The 14204-nt window shown below is 46.1% G+C and overlaps 1 protein-coding gene across 4 annotated transcripts in view; it reads right to left on the bottom strand.

Annotated features, from left to right (window-relative positions):
• Positions 1–1121: 1121 nt before the first annotated feature.
• The window catches only part of PDE4DIP (phosphodiesterase 4D interacting protein), a 243942-nt gene continuing 230859 nt past the window's right edge, over positions 1122–14204 (bottom strand). For 2 of the 4 annotated variants that reach the window (XM_061121024.1, XM_061121023.1), the window contains exons 41-47: positions 8691–8930; positions 7323–7439; positions 6548–6774; positions 5320–5463; positions 4094–4232; positions 3746–3792; positions 1122–2153 (exon numbers count right to left, since the gene is read on the bottom strand). In XM_061121024.1, coding sequence (XP_060977007.1) covers positions 2112–2153; positions 3746–3792; positions 4094–4232; positions 5320–5463; positions 6548–6774; positions 7323–7439; positions 8691–8930 — 956 coding nt within the window. In that variant the 3' untranslated portion in view covers positions 1122–2111. Of the gene's footprint in view, positions 2154–2827; positions 2880–3745; positions 3793–4093; positions 4233–5319; positions 5464–6547; positions 6775–7322; positions 7440–8690; positions 8931–14204 lie in introns of all 4 variants that reach the window. The other 2 variants (XM_061121025.1, XM_061121022.1) reach the window with 2 other exon arrangements.

Raw genomic sequence — 14204 nt, forward strand, 5'->3', positions numbered from 1 at the left:
GGATATACATCTACAGCTCCACTCAGGGGCAGCCCAAGGTTATGTTCCTATTGTTTGTCTCAGATTTAGTATAAGGCTGTGGTGTGGAGTGGGCTGGGGCTGGAGGTTGGGGGTTTGTGGCTGCACTGCTGCCTGAGATCTGGGTTGCCTCTGTGGCACCCACCCAGGACCTGTCTGCCCAGATCTAGCACTCAAATGGAAGACAAACCTCTCCATACATAGTGTGGTGTGTTCGTGATGGCCATGGAAGCCCCAGCTGGACCACACCCCAGGGCCTCTGGGCTGTCTCTGCCTAGTTAGGTCATGTCCTCTCTCGGGGCCTGTCTGCTCAAGATTCATCCCTTGGCCCTTGCATACTCCTGTTGTGCTGCCCTCTGCACACACTAATGTTTGCTGCACCTACCCCTGTTGCTCTGAGCCCTTACTGACTATGGCATCTGAGGCTATTCCAGGAGTACCCTGGTCTGTCTCTGCAAAGCTAGATCGAGTCTCTGTCAAGATCTTGTGCCAGACTGTGGTGTGGAGTGAGTGGAGTCAGGGCATTGGCCCCTTTGGATTGGGAAATACAGCAAGGAGGCTGCTCACAGTGCACGACTCTCCACCCTGATTGTCAGCAACCCAGCATGTGCTCCTGATGAGTAGTCTAGACTTCTCCAATCCTTCAGTCTCAGACTGCCCAGGAGGCAAGGGGGCCGGGCCACTCCTTGCAGGACTCCAGGACTAGGATGTCCAAATTGTGACTTGACCTGCTAACTCGAGGGCCAGGGTCTATCCTTGTGGACCTTCTCTTTGCGGATCCTGCCCAGGGGCCCAGGGCCCAACCTGATTCTTTTCTTTCCTATCCTACCGAGTTATGTGTAGATCCTTCTGGCAGCTTTTGTTTTCAAGAGTTATGTGAGTTTCCAGTTAGTTTCCATTAAGAAGTGTCCCACATGTGAATGTATTTTTGATGTGTTTGTGGGGGAGGGGATCTCCATACCAACCACTATAGCATCTTGATTCTGCTTCAGATGCTGAGCTTTTTAGTGAGTTTGTCTTTCCTATTCTTACACACTCACCCTGCAGACTGGTAAGAAATTGGAAAGTAAGCAGGCAAAGAAAACTATTTTTTTGATACGTAGTTTGCTTTAATAGCCACCAGAAAGACTGTGTCATTTCCTTTCACTGACCCTGTCCACCAGTTATGTTAGCCTTCCACATATCACTATAGCAACATATATAAATATATATCATACATTTATACACACATACACACTTTCTAAAGCACTTTTGTGAAGACACAGACTAGGCTTCAGCACAAGCACAACTGGGGGCCTCTTGCAGGTCACTTAAAAGTGATCACCGGTTTGCTTTACACAAGACTTTCAGTGGGCTTGCTGTGGCCATTAGTCCCTAGTTCCCAGAGAGAAGTTGGGATGACAAAAGGGGACAGTATATGTAAAGTCAGTACAGCTTTTGGAGATCACAATAGAATATAAGAAGGAGGTCTAGGCTAAGCATGAGATGGCATGGGATGGCATATGGGAGTCACCACTCCCACCACATGGATTCAAAGAACTCAGGTGCTGCAGTGTAGACTGATGCCCAGCCTGACAGTGACCCAGCTGCATGGGTCCTGGGTCAGGTAGTCGGGCCCCTGCCCACACTGTCCTGCAACACACCGCTGCTCAGGCCTGTGCTTTCAGATCTGCCAAGGAGCTCCAATGTGGGGACCACATGCTCCATTGTGGGGAAGCAGGTTCTGTTTCCCCTGAGCTGACCCTCTGAGGACAGGTGACGAGGCAACAGATGTCTGTCGCTGGCTCCCACGCCCCAGGGTGTTCAGAAGCAGCGTCACAAGGTCCTCTGCTCACTAGGCATGTTTTCCTTAGTGCTGAGCCACGGGGACCCTGGCTGGTTAGTCCTCAACTGCAGGAAAGGCCCTCTGCCTTTCACCCTGCCCACAAGGCCATATCTCGGACTCCTTCCAGACCCTCCAGTAGGTGTGGAGGAGGGCCCAGATCCTCCTCAGCAGACAGGGAGCTGGGAAGAAGGGGCGCAGGCCCATCCTTCTTGCTGTTTTAAGGACCTCTGGTGGCTTCGCTTCTTGCATGTCTCCTGGAAGGCAAGGGTCACAGGACTGGAGTGCATGGCAGGGCCCTTAGGGATTTCACCTGGAGACCAAAGTAACACAGTGGAAGTCAGAGTCCTTCATCAGGTCCTGCTGCTGGCTCACTGAGGCTGGAGAGGGCTGGGTGGTGACAGAAGCCAGGATCACGGTGGGAGCCTGTCAGGAGGATGAGCTGAAGGGAGGCGCTGAGGTCTGGGGAGCAGCTGGTGCCACCAGGTCAGAGTGAAAGCTTCCCACACCACCTGTGGTCAGGTCTCTGCTCAAAGCCACTGCACACCAGGTGGCCAGACCCTACGGCTCCCTCTTCCCCTGAAGAGGGGAAGAGCTCACTCTCCCTTTTGCTTGGGAGAAAGAGGATGACTTTTGTCATTTCCCAGGAAAAGATATGCTTAGCATGAAACAGGCACATGTAGAAGTGGCCTGCTGTAAGAAGGAGAGGACATTTTGAGGCGGGCCCCTTGTTAAGTTTATGTTCTGTTTACTTGGTGAGGAGATGGGGGGCACAGGTCAGCAGGGCCCTCAGAAATCACCTAAGTCTAGTGCCTCCTGTTACAGATAAGGGTCAGTGGTCTCACAGAGACTGGGGCCAGCCAAAGCCACACAGCCAGTTAGTGACAAGCCTGGGATTAGAACTTGGGCCCTGGTCCATTTCCAGTGGCCTAGCAGAAGTGGGAAGGAGACTTCCAAGCCAGTGGGTATGAGAGGCTGTTGGGTTACCTTTGCTGGGACAGGAATATGGCTTTACAGAAGCAGTCTTGTAAGAGTTCTTCTAAAAAGGCTCAGGAAAGAAAGGAATCAGAAGAAATTAGCAGGAAAAAAATCAGGGTTAAATTATGGCCCAACCCATTTTCACACTGTGGGGTCAACATCCTTTTAGGTTACAATTTAGGAACATTCCTAGGAATGGGCTCAACTGATTATGGCAAAGCTTTAAAGTCCAAGGTAAAAAGCTTAGTTTTTGACTTTGAAGCCATTTCTAACACCTCAAGTTTTTTTTCAAAGTGGCTGCTAGAGAATGCATTGGTATTTTAAATAAACGTAGAGAATGCCTGCCTTATAGATAATCTTTCCCTTTAAGTTTCAGTTTTTCCTTATTTCCAAGTTCTCTTTTAGATCAATAAGACCTGATGATTTTCTTTTGTGTTGTTTCCTAAAGAAAAATATGTGGAAATCAAATTGCTGCTTTCAGCCCAATAGTGTGCAGTGAAATCAACTTGTTAGGTGGCATCTTTCCATCATTTTTTCATAAGTGACACAGGAACCCCAGAACCCATGACTGGCCTCAGGATTCCTTTACTGGAAAGCTCATTCAGAGGCAGACCCCAGATGTCCTCTGATCTTGAGAATCAACTGAACTGCATTTCTCCCCAGTCCTGACATGGCATAAAGGAGAGAGGATTGGGGTCAAGAGAGAAGATGATGACAAACTGAGAGTGAACTGGGAAGTCAGGGGAGGTTTCTGATTAGGGTGGGAGGACTGATGGGGATGGAATCTAGAGGGATGCTCACTGAGGACCTGTGTTCTCACAGGTGGACCAGAAAGTTCCTCTTGGAAGGTCAGCGCAGGTCAGGAGTCACCTGTGCATTGATACATTCGGTGATAGTTTGCTCTGATCAGTGCAGTGGTTTCCTTACCTCCAAATTAGTCCTTGCCTTCTTCAAAACATCGTGTGTCCTGGTCACTGAAACAACAACAAAACAGTTCCCAAAGGCAGAAGTTACCAGCGGGGTCCACATCTGTCTTGGGTGTGTGTGTTCTGGAGCTTGTCTTTCTGGCCACTCAGCTTGGGGTCTCCTGCTCCCCTCCACCCCTCATATCTCCTCCTCTGCCTCTATGATTACTGATGGCACAGGAGGTTCAGGGATGTCACGTCAGTCTCCCCCACCCCCTAGCCTCTCTGGTCACTGTCCATTCACAGCACAAGTGGGGAGCCTGGAAGGCCCCCCAGTTTCCTGTCCCATTCCCTGGCTCAGGGCACCCACACTGGCTGAAGATGAACTGTTCCATGCTCTCCTTCTGCTGGTTGGCAGTCTTCAGGCGCTCAGATGTACTCTGAAGGAGACTCTCCTGTTTGGATAGTTTGGTTCTCAGTTCCAGAAGTTCCTTTTTCAAGGACTCTCCCTGGGAAGAAAAATAGGTGTTCTGTCAGTGGTCAGAAGGCCTAAAGCACCCTGTGATTTGTGGTTCTTTACAACCCCAAATAGGATTCTGCAATCTTAAGTATTTCTGGGCCAGATTTCCCTCATCAAAGCCTCTAAAACCCTCCAGCAGGTGATGGCTCAGGATGGGCCATGAGGTGGGAATACCAAGGACCTGGACGCCCCTGTGCAAACAAGCACAGGCCACACTCTAGCTGCTGCAGAGAACCTGAGTCCAGGCCACACTGAAACTCCCAGCTGTCAGTAAGAGCTCTGATTTAGTGCTGACATAGTTATATCACTTGGGCATCAAAACTTGGTCATTAGGAATATTATGCCTGGGGAGACAGGGCTGGCCTGAGACGGTCTACAAGTCTGTAAACATATCTGCCAACCTCAGGATGGCAAAATACTTTCTCCTTGGAATTAGCAACATTGGATCCCCTAAAGTTATCATTGATACTGGTCTGGAGTGAGAACCCTAGGAGAGATTTTGAAATCTACCTAATCCAAGATCATCAACCAGAATGGTCTGAGATCTGAGGGCACCGGGGCAGGCTGACTCTCACCAGGCTTGACCCAGAGACACAGGTTTAAGTGGAAATTTTTCTGGGATTTCAGTGGGTGGGTAAAAAGGGCTGGTCCACTCCTGCTGACATTCTGTGATCCTGTCTGCCTATGTGGACCTGGGAGTGCGTGGGAGTGGGCTTAGGATGGAAAAGGATGTGTTGACATTTTAAATGGCCCTGAACTTCAGCTCAGCTGAACTTTAGAAAGTTAAAGGGATGGAACATTTGTGGGTTAGCAGGGCTCTCATGTCTCTGCCTCCTCTATGTTCTTTTCTTCTCCTGTTTGGCTCCTTATCCTGGGCGTCAGGCTGTGGGGAGAGGGATGTTTTCAGACCTGCACAGAGCGTGGTCACCACAGAGGGGAGGTCTCCCTCCAGGGACACACCCCTCATGTCCCCTTCGTCCCAACTGCCCATTCGGCTCCTGACCTTCAGGCTCTGCAGGCCGAGGAGGTAGAAGGCTAGTTGGGGGCAGAACCGGTAGAGGATGCTGGCTTCTTACCGCTTGGCCCACAAGCGCAGGGCTAGGGGAGCTTGGCAAGGCCGCTCGCCAAAACATGGTGAGGAGGGAGGCCGACTCCTCCAGCCGCTGGTGCAGGGCGGTGGCGCTGCTCCTCAGCTCCTGGATGCCTTCGCTGCCCATCACCTGGGAAGGGGGGAGTAACCATGGGCATCCCTGTGGCTGAGAGCACAGGCCTCGGCTTCCTTTGTGAGCGAGGTATGGCCACAGGCTTGGCTTGAACCTGTGAGACTTTTTTCTAACCTAGAAGCCAAGGTTCTCTGACCTTAGCAAGGACCTCCCACTTTGTAAGAATTCATTTGATTCCACACTTTTTAGCTTTCAGTCCTGCTTCGTGCTCTGGAGTCTAAGGTCCCTATTTTTGCACTGTACCCCAACCCCTACTGCCCTTCCCTAAATCAGGCCTTGTGCTTCAAATGGGCTGCACCATTTGTAGCTGGAAGGACTGAGCGCTTTCCCTTCACCTGGCATGTTCTCCTCCCCAGAGAACTGCACACCCCCTAGTGGCACCCTAACCCCCATGAACCTGTCGCCTTCCTTCTGGAGTAATCGCCACTTCTGGGTTCCCTCCGTCACACCCACAGCACTTCCGGCACTGTGCCTGGAGCCCCTTGTTGTATTTGTTGACTCAGGTGTGGGCCTCCCTCTCACGCGCGGGGGCTCCTGGAGCACGGACAGCACCGCGGCTGGTACCTAGGTCTCTCCCTGGGGAAAGACTCTGAGAAGCCTTTTGGCCTGCTCTCCTCCCCTGCTCGGTGTGAGCAGAGAAATCCAAGGCTGCCACTCTCCTCACCCTTCCCACACATCTGGCCCATATGGGTGAATATTCTCAATTCCCAGGCAACTGATGAAGTGATTTTATCCTGCCCACAAATGATCATATCCCAGTGTGACTTTAGCAGATAGTAAGCTACCAAACAGCACTGCAAGTATGTTGATGCCTAACATGCTCTACTGATGAGGATGGCAATGCTGCACATGCTTTTCTGTGGTTCTCAGGGGAAATAGAGAGTCAGCTACATCTGGAACAGACCGAAGCTTGTAGTGAAACTAGCCGGTAAAGACGGAAGGCCTAGCTGGATGTAAATGGAAGATACATCCTCAGCTGTGAGAGATGTGGAGCAGGAAAAAAGATAGTGGGAGAAGGAGCTAAAATCAAAAGAAGAAAGGCTTAAGGAAAAGGTGCACCTAAGAGCTAAAATGTGATTACCTCCATGCCTGGAGCTTCCAGACCAGAGAAGCTGCAGGTCGGTCTCACAAGTGATGCTATCTTCTTGACCAGCAGTCTGCCCTCCCCAATCTGCTCTCTTAGGGCACTATAGTCATCAATGTGGCCAATGACGTGGCGGCCATGCTTATTGGCAAAGGAGCCATCAGTAGCATCACCTTCCAGCTTGGGAGGGTTCTTCGTTACTGGAGAAGCATCCAAACCCAGCTCTGAAGAATAAAACCACAACAACAAAGAACCCACTGTTATTCATAGTCATCCTCAGTTCAATCCAAAAGGGACATCAAATAGTAAAAGAGGCCAGAAACAAGATCACCAGTTTTGGAAAGCACACCTGTGACGTCCATACATATTCTGGGTTCTATATTATTATAGTCTTTCTCTTAGCATCTCATAATCATAAAATTGCCAGGAGGTAAATTTTATCCTTATTGACATTCAGGACAGACATTAATTTTTTTTTTAATTTGGGGGTTGAGAAGACATAGACAAGGAAATTAAGCTGGATACAGAGAGCACTTTCAAGAAGGAAGAGGTTACAGTGCAGTGAAGCAATACCAGAGCAATAGGAAAACCATAGGCGGAAGAGTAGTGACAAAAATGGCAGCCACAGGAGGTGGAATGATAGGGCTAAAGGCCTTGGGACATGCAGAGAAAAATCTCTACATTCAAATAATGTGTATACAGAGAACCAAAAGTTACTTGTATTAATAATTTTCCATCATTAGACCCTGAGTTCTGTGGTTGCCCTCTTTACCGTTCGTCCTACTGAAGGTTGTGGTCTCTGGGCCAGGAGCCGCAGAAGAAGAGCTGGGGAAGACCAGAACTGGAGAATTCATGCCCACATCCCGAACTGGAGGAGAGGCAACCGAATCTGGGGAGTAAAGACAACCACAGCTTTAGGAACCTTGGAACACACCACTCCACTGGAGATCTAAGGCACCACGACTCTCCTCTCATTTAGTCATCACCCATGTACCACAATCAAAAGCAATAACAAACTAATCACTTATTTTGAAATAAGATGTGAAGGCTGTTCCATGAGAAAAAAAACTTGTAGTTTGAAAAAATTATTAGGTGTATTTTTCTAATCCCAGATTTGAATATAATATTGTATGCAGTATGTCTAATACAATGCTTTGTAACTAAATATAAATATGCATAAATATATGCAGTACATATGTTAAAATATTTGATCAAGAAGTGAATGGATTTATGGGGATTTAACTCTGCACTCTAATCACCATTCTGATGAGTCAGTACTAGAAAATATGCACTAGTATAAGAAGAATAGGAGACATAAGCCTTGGTGAGTTTGAGATGCCCTATTGGAGACCAGACCGCAATCTGGAAAATATCACGAAGAGATTGATCTGATCCTACTCAGGCAAATGTGGCTTAGAACTGGATTTCTAGCTCAGGCCTCTCTGCTGTATGATGAGGAGTGACTGAGCCAGCAGGGATGAGTCCTGGCTGGTGCTATGGGGAGGCACTGAGAGGGCAAAGCCTGAGAGGGAAGAGAAGCAATACCGAGACAGAGCATCATGAGGGAGAAGGAACACAGCAAACCAAAACTTCTGCTTTGAATCCCGGGTTGGCCTGTTAACAGGCCTCAGTGTATCCGTTAATTGTCCCGGTGCCTGTATTTTCTCATGTGAAATACAGAGATAGTAAATCCTGCACTAGCTCTGATGAAATTATTTGAAAAATTATTTGAAAACATGGTAAATTTTAAAACACTCCACAAACATAAGGAATAGGCATTAACACATATAGCTGTTAACTGTTTTGAGTACTTCTTATGGTGTCAGGCACTTGTAAATTATTTCATTTAATGCTCCACATGATAGTTGATATTATTATTATCCTCATGTTAAAGATGAGGCTTAAATACTTGAGGAGTTTTAACACTTTTCCTATGGCAAACAACATGTAAGTGGCAAACTCAGAATCTGGAGCCGGGTCTGACCCTAAACTCCATGCCCTCATGGCGCTGTACTGAAGCATCTCTGACTTCACCCTGACCCTAAGGAGTGTGGAAGAGGCAATATTGTCCCTTCCACCACACACATCCTGGGGACCTTCCCATTGGCTGAGGGCTTCATGGTTCCCTTTTCCTTCCTACCTTGGAAGAACGGCTGCTTGTTTCCAGGGTCAGTGTTGGTGGGGAATTTCTGGTTAACGGAGGAGGAGATGAGGCTGGCTTTGCTGGCACCACCATCCAACTGCTGTTCCAGCTGCAGTCGCAGAGAGTTGTTCACCTGAATGCTCTGCTCCAGCTGCCCTCGCAAAGCTCGGATCTCTGCCACCAGGTGGCTCAAGTCACTGCTCAAAGGGACTTGGTGACAGGCATCCCAGGTGTAAGCTGAAAAGAGAGAGAGAGGTCTGGTGGCAATGCTCCAAGTGTTTCCAAGCATCTGTCAGAACCTCTTCTGTGACGTTCCTTTCTGCTAAGGACCCCACTGTAATCTCAGAATCCCAGGAATATTGTGGCTTAGAACCTGCTTAGAACCATTACATCCCCTGCTGTGATGGGGATGTCACTTTTCCTGGGTGAGGACTCGCACATATTAAGATGGTACACACTCCAGCCTGGAGTTTCCTTGAGACTCAAATGACCCTTATCCACCTAGAGGGCGCATGATTGACAGATGAAGTCAAACCTAATATTTCTCCTCCTTATTAACCTTAGTCCTGGAGGCTAGAGAGCAGGGTCTTTCAAGGCAGAAGATCAATACTAAGCTGAAGAAGTGCACAGACTGAGGGAGAAGAGGTGATGCCCTCCACATTCAGGAATCAAAGGGGAGAGGAAGAAGAAGGCATCAGGCCTTTGGGCAACACTTAAGATTGGGAGGGATAGGGCTTCCCTGGTGGCTCAGTGGTAAAGAATCTGCCTGCTAATATAGAAGACATGAGTTCAATCCCTGGTCCAGGAAGATCCCACATGCCATGAAGCAACTAAGCCCATATGCCACAACTACTGAGCCTGTGCTCTGGAGCCTGGGAACTACAACTCTGGGGCCCAAGTGCCTAGAGCCTGTACTTTGCAGCAAGAGAAGCCACCACAATGAGAAGCCCATCTATCCCAACTACAGAAAAGCCTGTGAAGCAATAAGACCCAGTATAGTCAAAAGTAAATGATTTTTTAAAATTAAAAAAAAAAAAAAAAGAACGAGCAGGATAGATGAGAGATCATAACTAATTGGACTTCTCAAGTTCTACTTGCTTTTTTACCTGCACTTACCACCCATAGCCTTTCTCTATTACTGGGGGAAGAAGAAATCTAAGAAATATTCTATAAGACTATAATTGCTCATCTAAAAATATTGACATCAAATGTGTTTAAAAAGATAGAATTTGTTTCAGTTTTTATCAAGGTAATAGGATGCATATACCATATGATACATACATCCAGTTGCATCAGAGCCACAGGCCTTAACCAAACACATTACTTCTGCAGTGAGCTATGTGACTATTCTCACAAAATGGAATAAATGAGGAGGAGTGCAGGACAAGATGGCAGAGTAGAAGGATGAGCTCACCTCTTCTTGTGAAAACACTAAAATCACAACTAACTGCTAAACAATCATCAACAAAAAACACTGGCACCTACCAAAACAGATATTCTGCATCCAAAGACAAAGAAGACACAGTGAGAGAGTAGGAGGGGTGCTTTCATGATATAATCAAATCCCATACCTGCTGGGTGGGCTACCCTCAAACAGGAAAATATACTGCAGCAGTTCTCCCACAGGAGAATTCTGAGTCCCACACCAAGCTTCCCAGCCTGGGGATCTGTAATAGGAAGGAGGAGCTACTGGAGTATTTGGCTTTGAAGGCCAGCAGGGTTTGAGTGTAGGAGTTCCACAGGGCTGGGAGAAACAGAGACTCCAGCTTTAGAGGGTGCACACAAAGTTCCATGAGCACTGGGACCTAGGCCAGAGCAATGACTCCATAGAAACCTGGGCCAGACCTACCTGCAGGTCTTGGAGGGTATCCTGGCTCTCTGTAGGGACATGGGCACTGGTGGCAGAAGCTCCAGGGAATATTCAACAATGTAAGCTCTCCAGGAGGTCACCACTTTGGCACGGAGACCTGGTCCCACCCAACAGCCTAAAGGCTCCAGTGCTGGGATGCCTCAGGATAAACAACCAACAGGAGGATAGGAACACAACACTACTCATCAGCAGACAGGCTGAATAAAGTCAGCTGGAGTCCACTGATGCCTCTAAACATACCCCTTGACCTAGCTCTGCCCACCAGAGGGGCAAGATCCAGGTCCACCCACCACTAGGCAGGCACCAGTCTCTCCCACCAGGATGCCTGAACAATCTCCTGGACCAACCTCACCCACTAGGTGGCAGATATCAGAAGCAAAAAGAACTATAATCCTGCTGCCTGTGGAAAGGAGACCACAAACATTGAAACTTAGACAACATGAGACAACAGAGAAATATGTTCCAAACAAAGGAACAAGACAAAACCCCAGGAGAACACCTAAGTGAAGTGGAGGTAGGCAATCTACCAAAACAAATTCAGAGTAATGTTGGGTAAAGATGATTCAAAATCTCAGAAAAGAATGGAGGCACAGATCAAGAAGATACAAGTAATGTTTAACAAAGAGCTAGAAGGTATAAAGAACAGAGTTTAACAATACAGTAACTAAAATGAAAAAGGCACTAGAAGGAATCAGTACCAGAATAAATGAGGCAGAAGAACAGATAGGTGAGCTGGAAGACAGAATGGTAGAAATCACTGCCATGGAACAAAAGAACAAAAACAAAATAAGGACAGTTTAAAACTAATGCTCTGCGGAGAGGATATTGGCCCTCCTACAACATTCCTTTCCATGAAAAATACTACAACTGGAGTGACTATCCAATGCTGGTTAAGAAGCTGGGTTTGGACTACTCTTACCATCTGTCTTCATGAACTAAAATCTTCTAGTGTGACCAAGTGACTGATATGGAATCCAGGAAATATATCATGCAATATAACAGTATGTAGCACATTTCTCAAGAATCATTCTTGAAAAGTCCTTTTCTTCCCCATGGATAAAGAATCCACATTACAAGGAGGATCCTTACAAGAAGGGTGATCCCTGGAACACCATCTGCTGCTGTGAACACCAGGACATAAACTCACAGAGTCCAAGTCCTGTAGGTGGCTATGACACCAAGGTGGCAGATGTCTACCTGGCATCCAAGTACAAAGTTGATGCCATCAGTGGGCCCACAGTACAAGGCAGTCTCCCTGTTTTTTTTTTTTTTACTGGAGCCATTTCAACAAAACTCTCCATGAAAGCATCCCAGAGGCCTAAGACTTTGATTTTATCACCATGAAACCAAGTTGTAACTTGACATAAAATGAAGGAGGGAGATGAGGGAACAGAATGGAATAGAAAGCTTCAAATAAGATGCTAAAGCACAAAGACAGAAATATAGATCAATGGAACAGAATAGAAAGCCCAGAGATAAATCCATGAACCTATGGACACCTTATCTTTGACGAAGGAGGCAAGGATATACAATGGAAAAAAGACAACCTCTTTAACAAGTGGTGCTGGGAAAACTGGTCAACCACTTGTAAAAGAATGAAACTAGAACACTTTCTCACACCATACACAAAAATAAACTCAAAATGGATTAAAGATCTAAATGTAAGACCAGAAACTATAAAACTCCTAGAGGAGAACATAGGCAAAACACTCTCTGACATGAATCACAGCAGGATCCTCTATGACCCACCTCCCAGAATATTGGAAATAAAAGCAAAAATAAACAAATGGGACCTAATGAAACTTAAAAGCTTTTGCACAACAAAAGAAACTATAAGTAAGGTGAAAAGACAGCCCTCAGATTGGGAGAAAATAATAGCAAATGAAGAAACAAACAAAGGATTAATCTCAAAAATATACAAGCAACTCCTGCAGCTCAATTCCAGAAAAATAAATGACCCAATCAAAAAATGGGCCAAAGAACTAAACAGACATTTCTCCAAAGAAGACACAGATGGCTAACAAACACATGAAAAGATGCTCAACATCACTCATTATCAGAGAAATGCAAATCAAAACCACAATGAGGTACCATTACACGCCAGTCAGAATGGCTGCTATCCAAAAGTCTACAAGCAATAAATGCTGGAGAGGGTGTGGAGAAAAGGGAACCCTCTTACACTGTTGGTGGGAATGCAAACTAGTACAGCCACTATGGAAAACAGTGTGGAGATTTCTTAAAAAACTGGAAATAGAACTGCCATATGACCCAGCATGGGCATACACACTGAGGAAACCAGATCTGAAAGAGACACGTGCACCCCAATGTTCATCGCAGCACTGTTTATTATAGCCAGGACATGGAAGCAACCTAGATGCCCATCAGCAGACAAATGGATAAGGAAGCTGTGGTACATATACACCATGGAATATTACTCAGCTGTTAAAAAGAATTCATTTGAATCAGTTCTAATGAGATGGATGAAACTGGAGCCCATTATACAGAGTGAAGTAAGCCAGAAAGATAAAGAACATTACAGCATACTAACACATATATATGGAATTTAGAAAGATGGTAACGATAACCCTATATGCAAAACAGAAAAAGAGACACAGAAGTACAGAACAGACTTTTGAACTCTGTGGGAGAAGGTGAGGGTGGGATGTTTCGAAAGAACAGCATGTATATTATCTATAGTGAAACAGATCACCAGCCCAGGTGGGATGCATGAGACAAGTGCTCGGGCCTGGTGCCCTGGGAAGACCCAGAGGAATCAGGTGGAGAGGGAGGTGGGAGGGGGGGATAGGGATGGGGAATACATGTAACTCCATGGCTGATTCATGTCAATGTATGACAAAACCCACTGAAATGTTGTGAAGTAATTAGCCTCCAACTAATAAAAATAAATGAAAAAAAAAATGCCAAAGGCACTATTTTAGCTATGTTTTTCCATTCAGAATTAGTCTTAATAAAATACATTCAATTTTTTTAAAAAAAGAAAAAAATCAGGACAGTTTAAGAGACTTCTGAGACAACATTAAACGTACCAACATTTGTATTATAGGGGCCCCAGAACAAGAAAAGAGAGAGAAAGAGCCTGAGAAAATATTTGAAAAGATAATAGCTGAAAACACCCTTAATGTGTGATAGGAAACAGTTGCTCAAGTCCAGAAAGTGAAGACAGTCCCGTACATGATAAACTCAAAGAGGAACACTCTTAGACACATATTAGTCAAATTGGGAAAAATGAAAGACAAAGAGAAAATATTAAAAGCAACAAGAGAAAAGCAAAAAATAACATACAAGCAAATCACTGTAAGGTTATCAACTGATATTTTTGGCAGAAACTCTGCAGGCCAGAAGGGAGTGGCATGATATATTTAAAGTAATGAAAGGGAAAAACCTACAACCAAGAACAGTCTACCCAGCAAAACTCTTGTTCAGATGTGATGAAGAAATCAAAAGCTTTACAGACAAGCAGAAGCTGAGAGAATTCAGCACCACCAAACCAGCTTTGCAACAAATGCTAAGGAAATTTCTCTAGGCAGAAAAGTAAAGGCCACAACTAGAAACAAAATTACAAATGGGAAAGTTTATTGGCAAGGCAAACCTATTATAAAGGTAAACATACTGTAAAGGTA

Source organism: Dama dama, chromosome 20 (genome assembly GCF_033118175.1).
Source record: "Dama dama isolate Ldn47 chromosome 20, ASM3311817v1, whole genome shotgun sequence".
Taxonomy (NCBI): domain Eukaryota; kingdom Metazoa; phylum Chordata; class Mammalia; order Artiodactyla; family Cervidae; genus Dama; species Dama dama.